The sequence below is a fragment of the Rutilus rutilus genome (genome assembly GCF_951802725.1).
Source record: "Rutilus rutilus genome assembly, chromosome: 14".
Classification (NCBI taxonomy): domain Eukaryota; kingdom Metazoa; phylum Chordata; class Actinopteri; order Cypriniformes; family Leuciscidae; genus Rutilus; species Rutilus rutilus.
Window position 1 is genome coordinate 11,011,060 of NC_140219.1, and position 22,075 is coordinate 11,033,134.

Sequence of the window (22,075 nt, forward strand, 5' to 3'; positions counted from 1 at the left end):
TGCTGGAACATATAAAGCATCATATGCAATAGATGAAAGTCAGTAAATACATCTCACATTTCCTTTGCAAAGCTTTAAAAGTCCTCAATACTGTTTTGCATTCTTTCATTACTCCCATGCACTGTATTTTCAGTCACATCTTTAATTGTCCAGCTGTTTCAGAAATCAGAGCTGAATCTTTATCCGACGTTTCTCCCTCAGAACATTTGACGTCTGCAGGAACCCAGATGTGGCTGAAGGCTCTTGCCTACAGAGTTCCCGAGCTGTTTCATCAGCATCCACAGAAGAAGTCCCATCAGAACCAGCAGGACTGTGAAGAGCCCTACATACACACTTAAGTTCCAGCCCCATCCCGCTATAAGAGGCAAGGATGTGGACGCCTCCAGGAACCTCCTTGGGGAAGGCATCAGTTGCAATAAAATTGCATAAAACTACTGCAGCACTTCAGGGAATCCTCTGATGAAGCCAGGTGATATGTAACTTGGTTTGCCAGATTTATCCATGACAGGTTCTTGATGTCCCGCTGTCAAATCTTAATTTATAATCCGCAAGGAAGCGTGCTTTGTCTCTTTGGTGTTGTGCAAAATGAGAATGATGCTTGAAGTCTTCTCTGCAGCTGCACCCCCTCCTGCTGTTGTTGAGTCACATCCACTCCCTTCATCCACTGTGTGTGTGTGTGTGTGTGTGTGTGTGTGTGTGTGTGTGTGTGTGTGTGTGTGTGTGTGTGTGTGTGTGTGTGTGTGTGTGTGTGTGTGTGTGTGTGTGTGTGTGTGTGTGTGTGTGTGTGTGTGTGTGTGTGTGTGTGTGTGTGTGTGTCTGATGATTAAACCATCCTAAAATGGTTTGCTGGTCTTCGCTGGTCTCCCAACCCACAGTCAGACTGGTTTGTCAACCTAGTTTTATTGGGCTGTATCCACAAAGCATGCATAAGCTTCAATAACAAACTATTTTAGAATAACAATAACAAGACTAATTTTCTAATTGTTTGTCATACATCAACATCTCAGGGTTATGTGGTTTCTAATCAAAATATGACTTTCTGTTACAAAACAGGCCATTGATTTGATAGATGTCCACTTTAGAGGACACCATCATGTGTATCAGGCATTTTGGGAGAGATGGCAAGTGAATAGGGAACTAAATTATATATCAATACTCTAATGAAATATTAGATAGCCTATTATTATGAAAATGTTGTCATTTATTAGCCTACTCCCTTTATAACACTTCTTTTTTTCATTACATGTTGCCCCAAGAACACATTAATATGCAAATTGGATAGAGTGTAGAAAGAAACATTGTATTTAATGGCACTACCATTAAATCTGAATTAATGGGATTCATTTATGGCCATTTTACCCACATATTGATATCAGTTCATTCCGTTATATCTTTCATAACACATGCAGTTGAGAATCATCTTTAAACAAAGTAAACCTAAAAATGTATTGGTAAATGAAAAAATAAATTGCCTTTACATGTCATTTATTGTATTTTTGTTTTTTAAACAACTGCGTCCTGGTTTCCACGTAGCATAACATAATTATGAATAAAAAATCTTTACAAAAATAATCATTTTCTTATGCTCAGTCTAAACAATGTAATGACATGGACATTTTTTTTGTCAAAATTCAAAAACAATTTTTCTGGGTCTTTTTTTCTAGGAGGATATAACTTTTAGTTCTATTTTTCCGCTTATGAATACTTTCCTGAATCCTAACTTCTTTCTTACTGTAATAAGATTTTCGTGAAACCAGTTTCCTTTATCCACATTTCAAGACTGTATTATCAGGGTTTTAGGGTATCAGGAAAAAATTATGTTCAGATAAAATTGTGTTCAGATGCTTCTGACTTGAATCAAAGAGTATAGAGGTATTTACTCTTCGCTTGAATTAAATAAAAAAATATTCCCAGTGTTTTGAACAAATCTCGTTGCTGTTACCATAGTGACCAGAGATAGTTTGGGTGGCTGACAAACATGGCGGCGCTACAGAAGAAACGTGTTAGCTGCAAACAAAAACACTTTTGCTGTTGTACTTAGTCGGATTATTCTTTTTATATGCGGATCAAAGCATATTGTTTGGATACATGTCTACGAATAGGCGGAATGGGGGTTGCTATATATTGACGCGACATGAATCATCTTGTAAAGCGGACAAACTGGCACAGCTAACGTTAGCCAGTTCATCTGAAGCAGAATCAGCCACTAACTAACTAACTAATCCGCAGGATAATCCAGTCGGTTGTGACTACTAGCGGGACCACTGTGTTATATGTCTGTCGGAAAAGCTCGAAATATATATATATTTCTGTTTCAAAGTAGCATCTTAGGGAATGAATTACAAGGAACTGCACTAGAACATCTTAAATTATCAACGCTAAGCATAAAAAAACAGTTAAGCTGCCATAATTCAATAGGATCTGTGGAGTGATTATTCTATCAAACGAAATGGAATTAAACTTAAACCACGTTGATTATCTCCAGGTAAGAACTCAAAATTCCTATATGCACTTTTTGTACAGTAACGTTAGTGGTCAAAAGTGATGTACGGAGGGTATATTTTTTTTAATGATCCTACAAGTTCGTTTAGACCATGAAAACATGAGGAAAATATTATATATATATATATATATATATATATATATATATATATATATATTAAATATGAGGGAAGAACAAAACACTAAACTTGGTTAAGGTATTTATCTGACCAAATTATTTGGCACAAATAGGCCAAACTGCAGCTACAGGTTTATTTTACTAAGCAAAAAAATGCATAGAAAAAACAAAAAGCTTACAGGAGGAAAAAGCAATACACTGACTATAATATAATCAGTTATTAATATTTCGTTGGTCTTTCTTGTTTTTGCATGTTTTTCAGCCTGGCCAAACATTATGTCTGCACGTTTCATTACGTTATCATCACAAATAAAACAATTGACCCCAAGCAGAACTACGAAATGTGCTTACAAAATCTTTTTACAAATTTTTAGTAATATTTGAATAAAGTTTTTTTTTAATGTTTTTTTCTAGATGATTTTTCCTTGGCCACTTTTGGCCACTACTGTACATCTGCTGTGATTTACAGTGATGCCAAATATGCATTTGGTCTTTAATTGGTTTACATAGAAAGCACACTTGTGAGTCATGTGGCTGAGTGGATTATTGGCATTTATAAAGTTGATAAATGGGTGCAATTGTTAATTTATCAGAATGGAAATGTATTAATGGTTATGCCGTCTTTGTTTTCTCAGGTTGGAGTGACATCTCAAAAAACCATGAAACTCCTCCCTTCTGTGGGGCGAAAAGCAACTCAGAAGGTATATCTACATCCCTTTTGAAATAATTTTCCAGGTTTAGTGTAAATCAAACTCATCTCCATCATCTGTTCATCCAATCATACTTCACTTTACCTACATTAAATTACATTGTCAGTAATCGACTTGAACATGGAATATTCTTGTAATAGAAACTTCCATCTTAAACCTGACTGAAAGTATAGAACAAGGTAAGCTGGAGATTAGACCCCACTTGTGAAAGAGCATGCACCATGTCCTATTTATTTGAACATGTGCGTGACATTTCCCCCCTCATTTGTCTATGGGCATCCTGATGGCTTTACAAATGAAGCTGTTGGTGTATCTTGTCATTCTAGTTTGTCATTTTCTCATTTCAGGTGGCTGTTGCAGATCATGATGGTGTCGTGACCTGTTTTGGAATGAAAAAAGGGGAGGCTGTGGTATGTATCAGAAGTGTTTCCTGTTTCAATGTACACTTGCGATCGAAAGTTTGGGATCAGTAAGATTTTTTTAAAGAAATTAACACTTCAATTCAGCAAGGATGCATCAAAGTTATCAAAAAAAAATTATTTCAAATAAATGGTGTTCTTTTGAACTTTCTATTTAAAAGAATCCTGAAAAAAAAAAAAGTATGGTTTCCACTTTCCACAACAATATTAAGCACTAAGCAGCACAACTGTTTTCAAAATTGATAATAAATGTTTCTTGAGCACCAAATTTAGCATATTAGAATGATTTCTGAAGGCTCATGTGACACTGACTACTGGAGTAATGGCTGCTGATAATTCAGATTTGCATCACAGGAATAAATTCCATTTACAAATATATTGAAATAGAACCTTAATGGAATGGAATCTTATTGTAAAGTGTTACCGATAAATATATATTGATATAAACGAACAAAATAACTTCTTCAAAGGAAGAATAAATGTCTGTCTCTCTTGTCAGCCTGTGTTCAAATCGCTCCCTGGACAGAAGATCTCCAGACTTGAGCTTGGAGGGGCGTTGGGCACCCCACAGGAAAAGATCTTTGTGAGCTCTGGCTCTGAAGTGAGGGGATACACTAAAAAGGGCAAACAGTTCCTTACATTTGAGGCCAACCTAACAGAGAGCATCACTGCCATGTGAGATCTTGCTTCTTGTTTTTTAGACTGTGTCTATCTCTATATTAATGATTAGCAGATTTGACAGTGTCTTGGATGCATCTCTTCTTGTTTTGCCTTTTTTTTTCCTCAGGCATGTCTCAGGGGCAGATCTGTTTGTGTGTGCCAGTTACATTTATAACCATTACTGTGACTGCAAGGATCAGGACTACTACCTCTCAGGAGACAAGATCAATGATGTCCTGTGTTTACCTGTGGAGACCGTGGGCCGCATTGCGCCCATCCTGGCCTGCCAGGACAGGATACTTCGAGTATTGCAGGTATATTTGCCACCCTTTGTCTGTACTTTGTTACCCAGTTATAATTTAGCAATCGCTTGTGGCTATAATATACATAATAGAACATACTCAGGTCCACAGTCATTCTACACTTTGTGCTCCATCAGGGATCTGACCTTCAGTACGATGTAGAAGTGCCCGGACCTCCAACTGTTCTAGAACTTCTTAACAGAGATGGAGGTGTGTGCTAAAAATATGATCGTTCATTTTATTGGGAAAGCGTGTATTGGTTGAGTGTGCAAATTTGATCATGCATAAAATCTTGGTCCACAGGAAAAGGTGGTGAAGAGGTTCTTTATGGAACAGCTGATGGGAAACTGGGTCTTGTGCAAATAACCAAATCTGGACCCATTACTAGTTGGGAACTGGATAATGAGAAGAAAAAGGGAGGTAGGGAAATAAAAAGTGTAGAAAACTGATTGCTTATTGATGTATTTACTTTACCTGCACTATTATTTGAGACATATTTATCTATTTGCAGTGCATTACCAAACCTTTATGCTGTTATTTTTTGGGTGAGCTATAATGCCTGTTTTATTGCCATATAATTGTACTCATGCTAGTCTGTGTTGGTCTTTTCAAGGTGTGCTTTGCATCGATTCATTTGACATTACTGGTGATGGTGTAAAGGACATCCTGGTGGGAAGGGATGATGGGACTGTGGAGGTCTACAATTTGGATGGGTCAAATGAACCAGCACTGCGATTTGAGCATGTGAGTGTCAAATAAATCATACGAGATATGAGATTAATGGAAAACCCTTGTTTTGTTTCTGAAAAAGCAGGTAAGACGTTGTCTCAAAGTAAATTCTGCCACACTACAATTGTGATATTTGTCTTTCTGTGTTTTCAAGGTTTTGTCTGAGAGTGTCACATCAATCCAGGGTGGCTGCGTCGGAAAGGAAATGTACGATGAAGTTCTTACAACAACTTACACAGGTTAGCTTTGGCTGTTAGACATTTTACCATGTCTTTTATGACAACAATACTGTGTGGATGATGTCAGTGCTTAAAGTGACCCTATTATGCTATTTTAAAGGTTCCTAAATTTGTTTTGAAAGTCTTCTACAATAGGTTTACATGCATCCAAGGTCAAAAAAACTTTTTCTTATAATTTACATGCAATATGACCTCTTTTCTCAAGCCATCTAAAATGGTAAAGAATTCAATTTTCTCTTTCCAAGAGCCTACTCTGCTCTGATTGGTCAGATGGCTCAGTCTGTTGTGAATGGTCTACACAGTGCGTGTCGGAAACAAAGCGCCTATATTACCATATTTGTATTTTAGCTCCGGAGGCTTCCTCAACACTTGTATACACACCGATACAAACTGTAACGATGTCATTGGTTTTACCACATCAATTTAATCCAAACTCTTCCAGGCCTCGGCTACAACTACAGTGTTTGAGGACGGGTCAGAGGAGACATTAATATTGTTCACAGGCAGCTAATGAAGACCATGGGCTGGCATTATGCAAATTTGTTACAAACCTACGTAGTTCTTGCAGGAAATAAGACTGGAATTACTGACAACTCGTTTCTGAATAGGTTCTTTCTTGTGGGAGACAATAACTCCATTTATCATGCACTTTGCAGACATTTTACATTCACAAATAGCTATATTACTCACTATGTGAAAGGAAATATCTGAAAATCATAAGAGGGGCATTTTAAAACTCTACAGTTTATCATTCACCTGTGCTGTCTGAGAGCTCATAAGCAATATGTGGTCATGTGGCTGGTTTCCAGGATGGGTGTCAGGTCTCACCACAGAGCCTCAGCAGATGGTAGCAGGCCCGGGGGATGAGATCAAGATGAGCCGGGAGACCCAGGGCAAGGTGTCCGCACTCCGGTACTACGCATCCAGCTGTTTGTCGCCATGATGATCAGTCTAAAAGAGCAAAGATCTGCTAACTAAACTGGTGGTATAGATTTTACAATGCTTTCTGACATGCCTAGTTTGCTTGTGCATGTTTTAGGGCTGAGTTGGAGCAGTTGCAGGTGAAAGTATTGCAGGGGAGAGAAAAATACCAGCAGAGCTCTCAGTCCAGCACGGCTGTGTCCGCTGTGCCAGTCTTTAGCATCAATGACAAGTTCACATTGTGCCAGGATGATGCCAGCTACAGCCTCACACTAGAGGTGCAGACCGCCATTGACAACCTGCTGCTACAGGTTAGAGAAATACACAGATTCATCCTGCTTTTAGTTATGTACGCTAGTGTTTTAAAGCTTGGGGTTGGTAAGAATTATTTTATTTTATTTTTTTAAAGAAGTCTCCTATGTTCACCAAGGCTGCATTTATTTGATCAAAGCATAAAGCAGTAATATTGTGAAATATTATTATAATTCTAAAGCTTTGATTTTCAACAGCCATTACTCCAGTCTTCAGTGTCACATGGTCCTTCAAGAAATCATTCTTATATGCTGATTTGGTGTTTAAGAAATATTTCTTATTGTTATCATTGTTAAAAACGGTTGTGTGGCTTAATATATAATTTTTTCAGGATTCTTATAGAGCAGCATTTATTTTAATGATTTTTGGTCACTTTTGATCAATTTAATGCATCCTTGCTGAATAAAAGTATTAATTTCTTTCAGGAAAAAATATGGTATTATTTGCTTAAAGGTGCACTTGATTTACTAGAAGATATAATCTATGGCATCATTTTATAGTATATTTTAGCATGCCTGGATTACTGTATCAGCATTCAGAACCAGCACTATCTATTTTAATTAAAAAAATATTTTAATCAAACTTCTCATCTTCATTCATTCAGCATTATTTTTTACATATGTTGTAATTTCAGCGTTGTGTGGCTAAAGTTTCCTTACATTCACTTGCATGTGTTTTTGTACTCTGACAGAGTGATGTTCCAATTGACCTGCTGGATGTTGATAAGAATTCAGCAGTGGTCAGTTTCAGCGAATGTGATTCAGAGGTAATGCACATGTGGTCCATCCTATGTGCCACATCATTAAGCTAACTTAATGATCACATCACATGTGTTTGCCAAACTGTCTTTGTTTGTTCATCTAACCCAACAGTCAAATGGGAACTTCCTCCTCGCCACCTACAGGTGCCAAGCAAATACCACTAGGCTGGAACTGAAGGTCTCTATTTCATTGTAATTTTGTGTTTGGATTGTTTCCCATTATAATAACATGTATTGTATTTTGTTTAAATTGCTGCGTTTGAGCATTTGTCCTGATTTTTCTCTAAGGTGAGGTCTATTGAGGGTCAGTATGGCACCCTTCAGGCTTACGTGACGCCAAGGCTTCAGCCCAAAACCTGCCAAGTCCGAAAGTACCAGATCAAACCGCTTTCCCTCCACCAGAGGACACACTCAATCGACCAGGAGCGGTGAGCTTAGAAACACACTCCTGTTTCTTCTTTGCATATCATGCATTTATCCTGCCAAATGAACATTAACATGATTCTCCCTCTTCATCGCTAGGCCTGTGAACACCTTGAGACTGACAGGACAGTTCAGTTTTGCAGAGATCCATTCCTGGGTTGTGTTCTGTCTGCCTGAGGTCCCAGAGAAAACCCCGGCAGGAGACAGCATCACCTTCTACTTTCAGAACACTTTCTTGGGAACACAGCTAGAAGCCACCTATTGGTGAGGCCAACCAATTCAAAATCCAAATGCACCTTAATGAAATGTGTCCATAAATAAATACTATCTATCTTTGTTTGCATATGTTAAAGGGCTGATTATATTTTGTCATTAGCTATGTTTCCATCCAAAATTGCTAATTTAACTTGGAATATTGCATAAAACACAGTTTTCATCCCATGCGTTCAAGAGAACAAGATTGTCGCTTCTTGGAAACTGGCGCAAATATCTGTAATAAAAATAAAAAAAGCCACTGTGGTTCTTTTTTGATACATCATAAATTACTAGTGTGCAGACAAAGCACAACTGTCATGTTAACTTGCATTCAGAGGTGAATGTCTGGTGTTTGTGAATGCAATCGTGTGAGACAGTTCTGGGAGGAAATTATACCCAATCATTTTGATGACAGACTTTGACTCAGGCGTTTCAGAACGACCAAACCAACATTTGAGATGGTGTGCAGTGAAATTGTTCCGCTGGTTAGACCTGTTATCCAATCACATCCTCTGTTGAGGCAGTCATATGAGTTTTTTGTTGTGCGTCACAGAATTTATTTATTTATATATATTATCCACCTTAAAGGGATAGTTCACTTTGAAATTAATTTTTGATATGTTTTAGCTTACCTCAAGGGCATCCAAGATGTAGGTGTCTTTGTTTCCGCAGTAGTTTCAATTTTGACATTTTTAGGTCAAACCGTTCTTGTCTGTCAGTCATATAATGCAGGTCGATGGTCACTGTCTCAAAACACAAGCACAGAGTCCAAATTAAAACAATTCCCCATCGTCCAAATTAAACAATTCCCCATCGTAAGTACACATTGATGGCCTAAGACACGAAACGAGCGGTTTGTGTGAGAAAACGAACAGTATTTATATCGTTGTTACCTCTTGAACACAGCACACGTCCAAATGATCTGACGGCGCGGGCGGGTATAGATATATACATAGATTTCGCCTTGGCTACGGTTTCGTTCCAATGAACTGCAGTAGCGAAGGCGACATCTAGTGTATACACCTATACCCGCCCGCGGGCAGGTATAGATGTATACACTAGATGTCGCTTGGCTACGGTTTCGTTCCAATGAACTGCAGTAGCCAAGGCGACATCTATGTATATATCTATACCTGCCCGCGCCGTCAGATCATTTGGACGTGTGCTGTGTTCAAGAGGTAACAACGATATAAATACTGTTCGTTTTCTCACACAAACCGCTCGTTTCGTGTCTTAGGCCATCAATGTGTACTTACGATGGGGAATTGTTTAATTTGGACGATGGGGAATTGTTTTAATTTGGACTCTGTGCTTGTGTTTTGAGACAGTGACCATCGACCTGCATTATATGACTGACAGACAAGAACGGTTTGACCTAAAAATATCAAAATTGAAACTACTGCGGAAAAAAAGACACCTACATCTTGGATGCCCTTGAGGTAAGCTAAAACATACCAACATTTTATTTCAAAGTGAACTATCCCTTTAATTGAGTACATACATTATTTATATGCATTTTTATTTATGCGTATGTTGGCAAAATAGGTGGAAGGAAACATAGCTATTGTTGATTTCAAATATATCTATTTTTGCCAATAACAGTTGGACAAAGACTCTACTAGATGATTGCATTATTGGAGGAAATGTTGTGATTATTCATTATAATAGTTTTTGGTTCCTTATTTTAACGGATTCCAGTAAAGGTGAAGCAAACTTCAAATCAGACAACATTTCTACCATATCCATACTGAAGGATGTTTTGTCCAAAGAGGCCACTAAGCGAAAAATCAATCTGAATATATCCTACGGTGAGTTCACAAACTGATCTTTTAACTGATGGATGTAGTCAGACTACAGTGATCTTAATTATATTTATGCAACAAATATGAGTGATAAGTCCTTGCTGTGTTTGTTGTTATGTTGGTTTCAGAGGTGAATGAAGACTCTGTGAGCCATACTCTTCGAATGATTCATCCCAAGCTAGAGTATCAGCTGATTTTGGCCAAAAAAGTTCAGCTTATTGATGCTTTAAAGGTGAAACTTTAAAAAGACAAACAAAAAAGCTAAAAAGGAAGCCTACTAAGTGTGTGTGTGTGTGTTGTATGCAGGAGCTGCAGGTGCATGAGGGGAATGCAGATTTTCTGATTCCAGAGTATCGCAGTATACTGGATGAATCTGCCCAGCTCTTAGAAGAATATAAGAAACAACCTGCTCACTTAGAACGATTGTATGGTAAGTGAACTCAGATGACCACGGGAGACTGTATTTTACAATATATAATTTTAAATCTGTATTTTAGATTATTTACATGAAGTGTAGAATTCCATAAGAAGTGTTTTACACACAACCCCTGTATATTCCAGTGGGGTCTTAGCAAATGAAATAATGACACATCTGTAAGTAAACAAACCATTTTGTGTTTTTTTTTACAGGTATGATCACTGATCTTTTCATTGACAAGTTCAAATTTAAAGGACAGAATGTCAAAACAAAGGTTTCACAGCTGCTTGCAATTTTGAACAACTATGAACTTGATTCATTGATGGATTTTTTCAGTGAAGCTTAATGGAATGTAAAATGCAATCATTGTTAAGTAATGTGTTTGTGAATTTAGTTTTTACAATAAAAATATGGTATACTATAGGGATACAGATTGTACCAATACAGATTTAAATTCAAATGTTCAATGTAATAATTATAAAAACTATGTGTGACTACAGTTATTTACTATATTTTTTAGAATACTCATCCATTGTCTAGATGCATTTTTACAGAAATAAAAAGAAAATTCATGAAAAATTCATGTCTGTTTTTTCCTATTCAGTCCTGTTTGTCTTATGTGTTTGATTTATATATATATATATATATATATATATATATATATATATATATATATATATAAAGATTTGAGTTTTTAGTGAATTCTGATATAATGTATGATGTGGAGATTTTTGTTGTGTTTGATGGTAATGAAATTATTTGGAAAAAACTTTGGAATAAGTCTTACACAAGCAAGCAGGCAATTAACTTTGAACAGAAGTTTCTGAATTAATTATAATTCTCAAATACTAGCCGATTTGGTACTGAGTAATGGTGGCCCATAATAAAGTTACTTTAAGTGCATGTACCTTTAAATATATAATTTCCACAAATTGAAGAATTGTCCCAATACTCTTATTGTAATTCCTGAGCTTGTATATTACGTATAAACGTGCCATCATATTCATCTTTAGTTACATTGTCCTCAAACAGTTTAAAAATTGCTTTGAGCCAATGAAAGCAACTCTCAACGGCTCGCGGAAAAAAAAGCGGAATCGCAGTTGAGCTTTACGGGCTCCCGTATAATAAATGACGTTTGGGTTTTGCTGCATTGTGATTGGCCCGTTTCAATAGTCGCGGGCTACTTGAACTGGGACAGCCGCAATATCAAACCAGGCAGCTGCAAAAAGCAACAAGGCGCCGTTTGATTTCATAGAAGCGTCTTTTGTGAGCTGTCCGAGGCGTGTTGCGGGAGTTTACACACCGGCATGGCGCGGTTTCTGTAGGATAGTTGCATGATTTATTTTTGAATCTTGGTTTTGTAAGACGCCGCTGGCAACTGTTTATATTCTGTTTTTGTCCGGATTTCAACAGCTCACTTCTGCCAGTTCCCCTGGTTAGTGTGATTATCCGTGTTTATTCGATGTGCTTTTGATTAAAAACGTGTTAAAACGACATCAGAATCTGTTTTTAAGTGCTTTCAACCATCGATCCTTTTTGCAGGGCGTCTTGAGCTGATCTACCGCTGGAAGGATGTCATCTGTCGGCCAAACACAAGGAAGCGCGGTTCATGATTCAGGAGCAGATATTCACAATCAGGAAAACATGCTTACAAGACTACGCGGCGCAGCAAAGAATCGGATTGAAAACCGGGAAAATGTTAACCCTAAGCCAGGCAGCAGGACTGTATTGGGCGCCCTGGAGAACAATCAGCGCAGACAGCCCGTCCTGCGCGCCGCTAAACAGGTTCGAGCATGCATGGCGCATGACTATAAAGTGTGCTCTCTTAATACAGACTGGTTTCATGATATATATAGCCTAGTTTACGCATGATAGTTTATAATCAGTGTTATGCTTTAAGAATTGCTAGCTGCATAATATTGATTAGATTAACTGAAAGTTGCTTTAGTTTAACCAGTCATACTGCTCGCAGATTTTGTCCCTTTGAGTCACGAATATAAATCTAATCCCTTTTGTGTCAGACGGCATTTATGGCGCCACTAGTTAAACTGAAATTCAGTGTTAAATACCCGCAGCTTATTCCCTCCCAATGCGCTGACCGCCATTTTACAAACCCACTCACTGCTATAGTAAACTGGGTCGTTTGAAGGCATCGTTCACCAAAAGTGACCTTTTTACGACCCCTGATAATAAACAGCCTTATAACTTTACATGTTCTCTGAACCACGAAAGATGTTTGTGAATGAGGCTGTCATTCTGCCTAACATCACTCATGGATTGATAGTTTAGGTACACTTCTGCTTTTTGCGAGCTGACCCGTTAATAAAGCAACAGGTGCATGTCCAACCCATTTATTAGGTTCTAAATATGTGTAATATTTATGGAGAGGGGTTAATTAGTATTCCATACAATTCACACAAAGTAAAAATAGTTACTCATCTTGAACTACTCGAATTTATTTTTGTTAGTGTTTATTTGCAACACTAAGATCATGGGTGCAAATTCCCAGTGGAATAAAAATGCATGAAGCAATTAATGTCTTCAGTGCTGTAAGTTTCTTCAGAAAAACTTGTGCCCAATGCATAAATGTAAGTGCTCTCTACAGCTGCCTTTTAATGATTCAATTATAATCAGAATAGAAATTGTACATGCTCTTGATCGTTCACAAAACCCTACATGACCCTGAAAGAGTTAAGAAAAACAACATGGGTTAACCAGTATTTCGACTCGAACTGAAATGGGTCAAATTGACCCCTCTACATAATATGAAAGGTTACTGCAAACAGGGCCTATAATTGTCTACTTGTGTATAACACCCTTTTTACCTGCCATCTAATCCAATTTTCTCTTTTTTAGGTCTCTGGGCCCCAAATAATTGCATCCAAATCTGAAGAAAATGGCAGGAGCTTTGGAGAGAAGCCCTCCACCAGGCCACCAGCTTTTCAGATTCATGTAGATGAGCCTGATGGTGCTTGCGCTAAGAAACCGTCTACACAAAGAGCAACCATGGATTGCTCCCCACTCACACTAAATCCCACTGTAACCCGCCTAAGGCAGCCCCTCGCCACCATCGATCTGCCAATGGAAGCTAGTTTTGGTACGATGTGTATTTTTCTATTTCCCCGTCTTGTGTTTCTCTATATAAAATTTGTAAATGACTAATTTTTTTTCTTTATGAAGATTCTCCTATGGATATGTCAGTAATTGATGGTGAGGAGAGGCCCACAAATGTCAATGAAGTCTCAGATTATGCCGCAGAAATACACACGCACTTACGGGAAATGGAGGTGAGGAAGTGAATGCATTGAATGGGATATTACTCTCTGAATATTGAACTCTTCTGCACAATGCTTTAGAGAATATGCATCATTACAGTGTTTGCTTGTGCTTCCTGTCATGCAGGTCAAGTCAAAACCAAAAGCAGGTTACATGAAGAAACAGCCCGACATCACAAACAGCATGCGTGCCATCCTAGTGGACTGGTTGGTGGAGGTGGGAGAGGAGTACAAGCTGCAGAACGAGACCCTCTATCTGGCTGTGAACTACATTGATCGCTTTCTGTCTTCCATGTCTGTACTGAGAGGGAAACTACAGCTGGTGGGCACAGCTGCTATGCTTTTGGCTTCGTAAGTATCTTTGCCTTAAAGCCTCAGACTCTACACAAACCCCCTTCTCCACGCTCACCTCTCCCTGTTTGACTGTAGGAAGTTTGAGGAGATCTATCCCCCAGAGGTGTCAGAATTTGTATACATCACTGACGACACCTACACAAAGAAACAAGTGTTGAGAATGGAGCATCTGGTGTTGACCGTTCTCTCGTTTGATCTTGCTGCTCCAACAATCAATCAGTTCCTCACCCAGTATTTCTTGCACCAGCCTGTGAGCAGCAAAGTGGAGAGCTTATCTATGGTGAGACCATTTCCTTGTGTGGAGTTTCCCCATTATAACCTAAAATTGTTTTAACACCTTTATTTCCCCACCAGTTTCTTGGTGAGCTGAGTTTGATAGATTGTGAACCTTCCCTGAAGTACCTCCCATCCCAAACGGCTGCTGCGGCTTTCACTTTGGCCAACCACACGCTTGCAGGTGGATCATGGGTAAGGCTGCGCAATTCTGAACGTTCATGGAGTATGAATATTCTTAAACTAGACTGCTCTAGCCAGTTGTATGAGCAGCCATCTTAAGACTGTTTTAAGAACTAGTATGACCAATTAGCAGTAAGCCACGGGGTAGTCGCTCTTTTGGTGTCAAACTAGACCAATCTGCATCTATAATATTTTTATTTTATTTTCTCACCCTCAATTTTCTGTTTCAGTCAAACGAACTTGTTGAGATGACCGGCTACACTTTGGAGGATCTTATGCCGTGCATTCAGGATCTACATCAGACCTACCTCAGTGCTGCTCAGCACGCACAGCAGGCTGTTAGGGAGAAATACAAGGGCTCGAAGTACGTTCACTTAACCTACATGCCCAATTGCTGTGTGTTAGCATAAGTTTTGGGAGATTGCTTAAAAAGATTAACCTATTTTTTTTTTTTCTTCCAGGTACCATGAAGTCTCTCTCATTGAGCCTCCTGAGAAGCTAATGCTGAACTAACCACCCCATCAACGTTGTTCATTGGTTCCATACCTCCATGACAATTGTGCAGACTTGATGCTTTATTTCCATATCTCCAATAACTGAAGCCATAGCCTCAATTTTGGGGGAATGGTGAGATTTTTAGTGATATGTACATTTTTATTAGCAGTCCTTAAGGATTGTGCCTTTTTTATGCTTGAAACAACCAGATATTTGTACATTAGGTAATCAAGCATTGTTCTTATATTTCAGTGTTTGTATTCTATTTTTATGAGACTCCAGCAGTGCACTTTATCCTCTTTTTACACTGTTAAAGTGACCTTCCCCTTTTACATCTTAATAAAAGTGCTGCTGGCCTTTATGCTCTGTCTTGTTTCTGTTAATCACACTTGTACAAGTTGAGGTGGAGTCCCCCTGAAGCTTTAGACCATGTTGAGGGGATCTCATGGGCTGTAATGTTTTAGTAGGCAACACTTTAATTTACCAACATTAAGTGTTTTATTGCTGCTCTGGGTCTTAATGTTAACAATGAGCAGTAAATGTTGCAGTATTTATTAATGAGGTAAAAATAAAATTTTTGTTGATGTTAGCTCAGGTCTATTAAATATGAAGAGATACAACTTTTGATTTTTAACATTTGTACATGTTGAAATTAACATTAAGCTTTAATACTTAAAGAATGAAATGCTATTATAGCAATGAAGCTGATAAAAGGACCTTGCTGTAAAGTGTTAAAGAAATGCTGACGGTTTGAGTGTACTACACAAACTAGTATAGAGGCTGTGCAGCATTATGACTAAAGGACATTGTTGGGTACAATTTAAAATGTTAAAGTACAGTTTATAATGTACTTTATCTTGGTAATACATTTAAAAAAAGGTAAATGCTGCTGGAAATAATTTCATAATTCTTAAAATACCACCTACTTTTGGAAAGTTGTTTTTTTATATACTTTTGGTGGAAGTTAAGTATTATAGTCTCTTAATATACAGCATGACCTTAAGTGTTTTGTTGCTTTGTTACCCCCCAAAAAATTTATACATATTCATTAATACAAATAGCAAAATTCCACAAATATATAGTCCTTTGACAGCATGTTACAGTAATATGAACATAGCTCAAAACAGCTAATACAGAGCTAAATATATTTTAGTGGCCGGTACTATCATAACCATAACATGTTTTACATGAAACTGTCACTGACAGATATCCTTGAACGATCCAATCGCTTTTATACTAGGCTTGGTATTTTAAATGATCGGTTACACATCAGCTCTAATACACAGGCAAGCCATTGCTTACGTTATCTTGTAAAGTAACAACTGTTAACAGTTTTAAACTCTGAAATTAAACCATCACCAATGTTAGTTACAATTTATTATTAGATCATAGATTTTATTCATCTACACAGACCATAGTTATAAACAGTGGCAATAAATACAGACAACATGCCTTGAACAAGCAAATAATTGACAAAAATCTAAAATGCAAAAAAAATTGCCCTGACAATAAATAGCATTGAAGGCAAAGAACAGTTAAGTATAGGGCTCTCTATGTGATAGATGAGAATCACAGGATATTTACACCTTAGTCATCTGTTCACATGAAGAAGGCATCCTGAAGTAACATTTAAAACTTCATGAACTCAAATGGCATTTAGATCATGGTCAAATATTGGGAAATGCTTGGGGGCAAGGTACATTAAGATTTTCAAGGTAATCCAGTACAATAATAATAATAATAAAAAAAAATTCTTAGCAAGAACATATAAAAATGGAATCCAACTGATGATCAGACAATTATAATGACAGCTGAAATTTGAGTTTCCAGAGTCGCATGAACTCATTAGAAAGACAAGGTATTAAGAGCTATATCTATTTAACCTAGCATTTAAGATTCAGTATCTCAAGGGATCCTCTCTACACCCCAAAAATCAATATCAATATAAAAGCTCTAATGAACTGAAAAAAAAGTTGTACCCCCTTAACAGACAACTGTGCACAGAGATACATCTTCTGGCTGATTTGTTTTTTTGGAAGCAGTCAGATTGATAGAGTCTCTCCAAACAGCAAACGCCTCAGTGCAGAGGAGGACATCCATCTCTGAGCGATCAGACTTGGCCATCTTGCTTGTTAAGTCAATCTTGAAACTGTCCAAATCTGTGAGCTGTAGTTATGTGTGAATGTTCAGAGAGAGCAGTTAGACGCCAGTGGGAGCAAGGCGGCTAATGAAGGCAATGCTGTTGAGGCACATCCTCCTGAAGAAGGCAGGGCAAATGGGCTTCATCACAAAATGCTCCAGTAAGATCCTCAGCTCGGTGAACAGAGTCCTGACAGGACACAAACAAAAATCAAACACTGATAGAGCGCTCATGTTTTTTTAAACATGATTAAATATACATTTAAACATCAATGATCTGATTAAATAGTTTAGCTTGCTCTAAATATAAAATTTTCCACAGAAATGAAAACAATATAAATTTCCCCTTATTTTGGGTAAAGTGTGCATGTGTACAAATAACACTAGTCAGTGTGTACATGATTCTTACCGGCAGTACGGGTTGCGTCTTGATGTATAGCGCAGAGTGAGAAACCGATAGTAGATGAAGGGCTGAAGCAAACTGCCCTGGCCACTGTGAACCACAAACCAAAATGCATTACATCTTATTACAAGAAACACAGTTTGGCTTTAATCAAGCTTTTTACTGGTACAAAACAACTTTTTTTCACCCTATAAAGCCCACTGTATTATATTTCACATATAAATTTCTTAGGCCTCTACATTTTCAACATGTTCAAAATTTTGCTTAAAAACGTACACAATCTACTACATGCCTTCTGTCGTCTGATTGATAGTTTATTCTTTTTTTTTTTTTAGCAGGTAAAAGTCTTTTTAGTATAATTCTAAAAATGTCAACCTTGAGGTTGTGGTACACGTCTTTTTGCTGTGAAATCTTTACTGGTTTTTAGAAAGTAAACATAATAACTCATTTATTGTTTCTGGCCATATAAATCCACTAGATTACATATTTTTGCTCAGTTTGGGCATTAGAATAAAACTGGAGTGTTTTTTTCCCCACCTCTAGTATGAGCTTCATATTCTCAGAATATCATACTATCTGAGTCATAAAGGCCTGATTTATCAGCTGTGAAACTCAAAAATCTAAGTAAAAAAAAAAAAGATTGTCTAAAGGTTCAAGAAATGGTTTCATTTAAAAGAAAAATGAGATTTTCTGACTATTATTTCATGTCAGGCCTTACAGGGTTAAGAATCCTTACCTGAAGAGCATGAAGACTGTGGCTGGCATCAAGAAGATCTCATTGCACGCGATAAACTTTAGGATGTTCTGCTGATTGACTGTGAGCTTGTTCAGAAAGTTCCTCACAAACATAAGACTGTTTGGGCCCATGGTCTGAGGACAGATGACAGACAAAAAAAAAAAGGGCTGGAATTACAACAAAAATACATCTCAGCTACGCAAATGAGAAGGGTAGAGACTTACATCAAGGACTTTTTTAGTATAGGTGGTCGCGTGGAGAAGTGAGAAGAGGAACACAGGAAATATGCTCACTGACAACACAAGTCAAGGCTGCATAAAGACAAAATGATGCCATAACACAAAGAAAAGCAGATATTTTCCCTTAAAATATTCTTCATCATATCTTCAAGAAAGGATACTTGTGATAGGGTAGGAGTTGACTAGGATGAGGGAGTAGAGGAGATAGTGGCAGCTATCCTCCTGTAAGGCCTGAGCCAGGAAGGCTCTGCTTAGCTGAAAGTGAGGAAGTCTCTGGTGCAGACGCAGAGCGCTGGTCAAGGCGTTTGCCAGCAATGCCCTCTGATAGAAGTTAGCAGCTGCTTGGGGCCTGGACAGAGAAAAAGCCATTATTCTTCTCCCAATCTTTGTCTTCTTTTTAAATGTATGAGCGTGGATGTGTCCTTACCACCCTAAATAGTCATCATAATAATGTGATTCCACAATGTTTAATTTTTTTAATCCATTAACTGTCACTGTCCCGCTAGCGGAAAACTTGCCTTTTTTTGCTTTCACATATTATATTAATCATCATAAATTAAGTATTCAAAGCACCCTCCGTATTTATCCTGTGAAAACCATTTTAAAATCGAACATTGTGTTTCCAGGTACTTAAAGGGTTAGTTCACCCCAAAATGAAAATTCTGTCATTAGTTACTCGCCCTCATGTCGTTCCAAACCCGTAAGACCTTCGTACGTCTTCGGAACACAAATGAAGATATTTCTGATGAAATCCGAGAGCTTTCTGACCCCTCCAAAGACAGCAACGGAATGACCAATTTCAAGGCCCAGAAAGATACTAAAGATATCATTAAAATAGTCCATGTGACTACAGTGGTTCAACCTTAAGTTTATGAAGTGACGAGAATACAAAACAAAACAAAAATAACTAACTACTTTATTCAACAATTTCTTCTCTTCCCCGTTTATGTTGTAGACGCACAGTGCAGCACTTTGGCCGATGCTATACACGTGAGCAGCACGACATATGCGTGTGATGCTGATGCAGGGGCTGGCCAATAACAAGGTGGCGTTCTGCTGTAGAACCTTGAAGCGCTGCACTCACTTTCCTTTTCTTTCTTTTTTCACGCAGAAACATTTCTCTTCGCTTCATAACCTTAAGGTTGAACCACTGTAGTCACAATGACTAATTTAAAGATGTCTTTACTACCTTTCTGGGCCTTGAAAGTGGTCGTTGCGTTGCTGTCTATGCAGGGGTCAGAAAGCTCTCGGATTTCTTCGAAAAATATCTTCATTCGTGTTTCGAAGATGAACGAAGGTCTTACGGGTTTGGAACGAAATGAGGGTGAGTAATTAATGACTGAAATATCATTTTTGGGTAAACTAACCCTTTAAATTAAATTTAGCAGGCTCCTCCCCTTAGTGGGCAGTGTCATGTATCATATAAAAACATTTACTGCACTTTTTATAATCAAATCTTTTTTAATCTTGACAAAACACATATCATCAGAAAGGTCTGAGACTCAAGGTCATATATTTGGTGATTGTTTTGTGATAGAAGTGATATTGTGACAAAATGTATTCATTTGTGACAGGAGAATGAATCACACAAAAAATCAATAGAATGTGGTTGTCATCCAGTGGCTGGATAACGCCTAAAAATCTCAGGTACTTCAATTATTGAGATATCAACTTTAAATATGGAACACAACTTGGTTAGACATATGGCTTTGATTTTACAGCATTTTTAGATAAATTATCTGTAAAATATATATTTTGTATTAAAAAAATGTAGTACAGTACATTGGCTTTATAGCAAATGTAACCAACTTTAGGTCTGTATTAGGTCATGTCTTATAGGTCATGAATTTAAACCATTTAAGTTTGGATAGTGCATATTCACGTCTTTGCTCAAAAAGGGGGGTGACAGTTAAGAAGCTTGTGAAAATGCCTTGCAAAAGAACGTGACTCACCCAAGCAGAGGCAGAATGAACATGATGGAACAGTAGACAGTGAACAGCCGTGACAGCCACATAGCCGTTTCCAGCTTATTACTCAAGAGGAATTGCTGTAACACATTGATATGATGATAAATCATAACATTCTCAAAATGAAGCAATTAAAAAGGCACAGAAATATTAAAAAAATATATTCAAAAAAGTAGCACTTACCACAGGTCCAGCCTGAGGGGGAGGAGGTGGACTCCTTTGCTCTGTGTCTGCCATCTTTCAAATATTAGAAGGCTTGATTTCTTGAGAGAAATAACATTATAAGCTTGCATTGCATGCAATATTTGAGATAATACGCTTTACACAATCATGCACCCAGGTTTATTATTAACTCTTGGAATGGAGGAAGAGACAAAATTCCTTGAGTTAATCTTTCTAAAACCTGAAACCGTTTTTAAGCAGTTACTCTTTGTGTGGTTGTCAGGTGTGGGGGTGGGCAAAGTCACAAGCACATTAGCTCTAACAATATTTGGGGGGGGGGATATTTGTCTTGTTTATCACCGAGGCGCTACCATAAAGCAATAAGAAATACTTCCATAATATCGACCCAAACCAGAACTAACGTTACACTTGTCAATGTACTAACTGCTGACTAGTCATCATGACAACAAACAAATGACAGATGTGAATATTACTGTGCACTTGTCAGTTTTATAAATACTTAAATGAATTAAAAGTGTGGTCCATTAGGTAGTTATAAAGCAGCCAATTCATTTCAGTTGAAATATGTTGGAAAAATCTAGAACACTCATCGTTACCCTGAGGAGCTAACAATGTAGCCGACAAGCTAACACTTCACACAGCCCGACTACAACCACTGACAGCCCTGAAATACCGCCAACTTGTGCGGGTATTAATACTGCCAAAAATACATAAAACATAGATTAAGATAAATATGAATACCTGTGATATATCGGTAATTATCAGTTTTTGTGAGGAAAATCGGCTTTATTTCACCGCTCGGGGCGCACGCGCTGGGATAATGAACGAAGAGGTTGGTCAGCTGAGGCGACCTCACTACCTCTGCAGATTGCCGAAATCTCGCGATATTTCGGACCATAAGATTTGCTAAATTTTATTGGCGCGCCACCGTTGTCAATCACCAGCTGTCAGTTTTGTGTTGTTTGCCTTTTTTTATTTCAAATATCTGCCTAAAATATTTCAAATATCTGCCTAAAATATTTCACATATACTCCATAATAATATATATAAATAACAAGTAATTTACATAATAATAATGACAATACAAATATCTGTTTGTGACCACAAATAACATAAACAACTATAAATAACTACCTATAAACCACCCTAGAAACACGCTAAAACCATTCAGAAGATATTAGAATCGTGGTCCAAATGCACGTTCTCCATTAACATTTTATTCGGAAAATGTAAAAAATAAAATAAATAAAAAAAACCT

General features: G+C 37.6%; 3 protein-coding genes across 3 annotated transcripts; 2 read left to right on the forward strand and 1 right to left on the reverse strand.

Annotated features, from left to right (window-relative positions):
* Window positions 1-1,952: 1,952 nt before the first annotated feature.
* bbs7 (Bardet-Biedl syndrome 7) lies at window positions 1,953-11,144 on the forward strand. The gene is made up of 19 exons (XM_084431238.1): window positions 1,953-2,485; window positions 3,256-3,321; window positions 3,678-3,740; window positions 4,249-4,424; window positions 4,537-4,723; window positions 4,849-4,921; window positions 5,015-5,131; window positions 5,325-5,455; window positions 5,595-5,679; window positions 6,489-6,591; window positions 6,719-6,911; window positions 7,604-7,678; window positions 7,785-7,850; window positions 7,961-8,100; window positions 8,195-8,359; window positions 10,049-10,158; window positions 10,281-10,384; window positions 10,459-10,582; window positions 10,783-11,144. The coding sequence occupies exons 1-19, from the start codon at window positions 2,450-2,452 to the stop codon at window positions 10,914-10,916; spliced, it is 2,148 nt and encodes a 715-aa protein (XP_084287364.1). The 5' UTR covers window positions 1,953-2,449; the 3' UTR covers window positions 10,917-11,144.
* A 578-nt stretch (window positions 11,145-11,722) lies between these two features.
* ccna2 (cyclin A2) lies at window positions 11,723-15,511 on the forward strand. Its single transcript, XM_084429399.1, has 9 exons — window positions 11,723-12,005; window positions 12,113-12,355; window positions 13,427-13,667; window positions 13,751-13,857; window positions 13,973-14,196; window positions 14,275-14,479; window positions 14,554-14,667; window positions 14,886-15,019; window positions 15,117-15,511. Exons 2-9 carry the CDS (start codon window positions 12,143-12,145, stop codon window positions 15,166-15,168), a joined length of 1,290 nt encoding a protein of 429 aa, XP_084285525.1. The 5' UTR covers window positions 11,723-12,005; window positions 12,113-12,142; the 3' UTR covers window positions 15,169-15,511.
* A 1,001-nt stretch (window positions 15,512-16,512) lies between these two features.
* On the reverse strand, window positions 16,513-21,705 carry tmem33 (transmembrane protein 33). The gene is made up of 8 exons (XM_084429794.1): window positions 21,559-21,705; window positions 20,818-20,897; window positions 20,620-20,714; window positions 18,829-19,016; window positions 18,653-18,720; window positions 18,429-18,562; window positions 17,699-17,782; window positions 16,513-17,479 (listed from the first exon to the last, which is right to left on the reverse strand). The coding sequence occupies exons 2-8, from the start codon at window positions 20,869-20,871 to the stop codon at window positions 17,350-17,352; spliced, it is 753 nt and encodes a 250-aa protein (XP_084285920.1). The 5' UTR covers window positions 20,872-20,897; window positions 21,559-21,705; the 3' UTR covers window positions 16,513-17,349.
* Window positions 21,706-22,075: the final 370 nt, after the last annotated feature.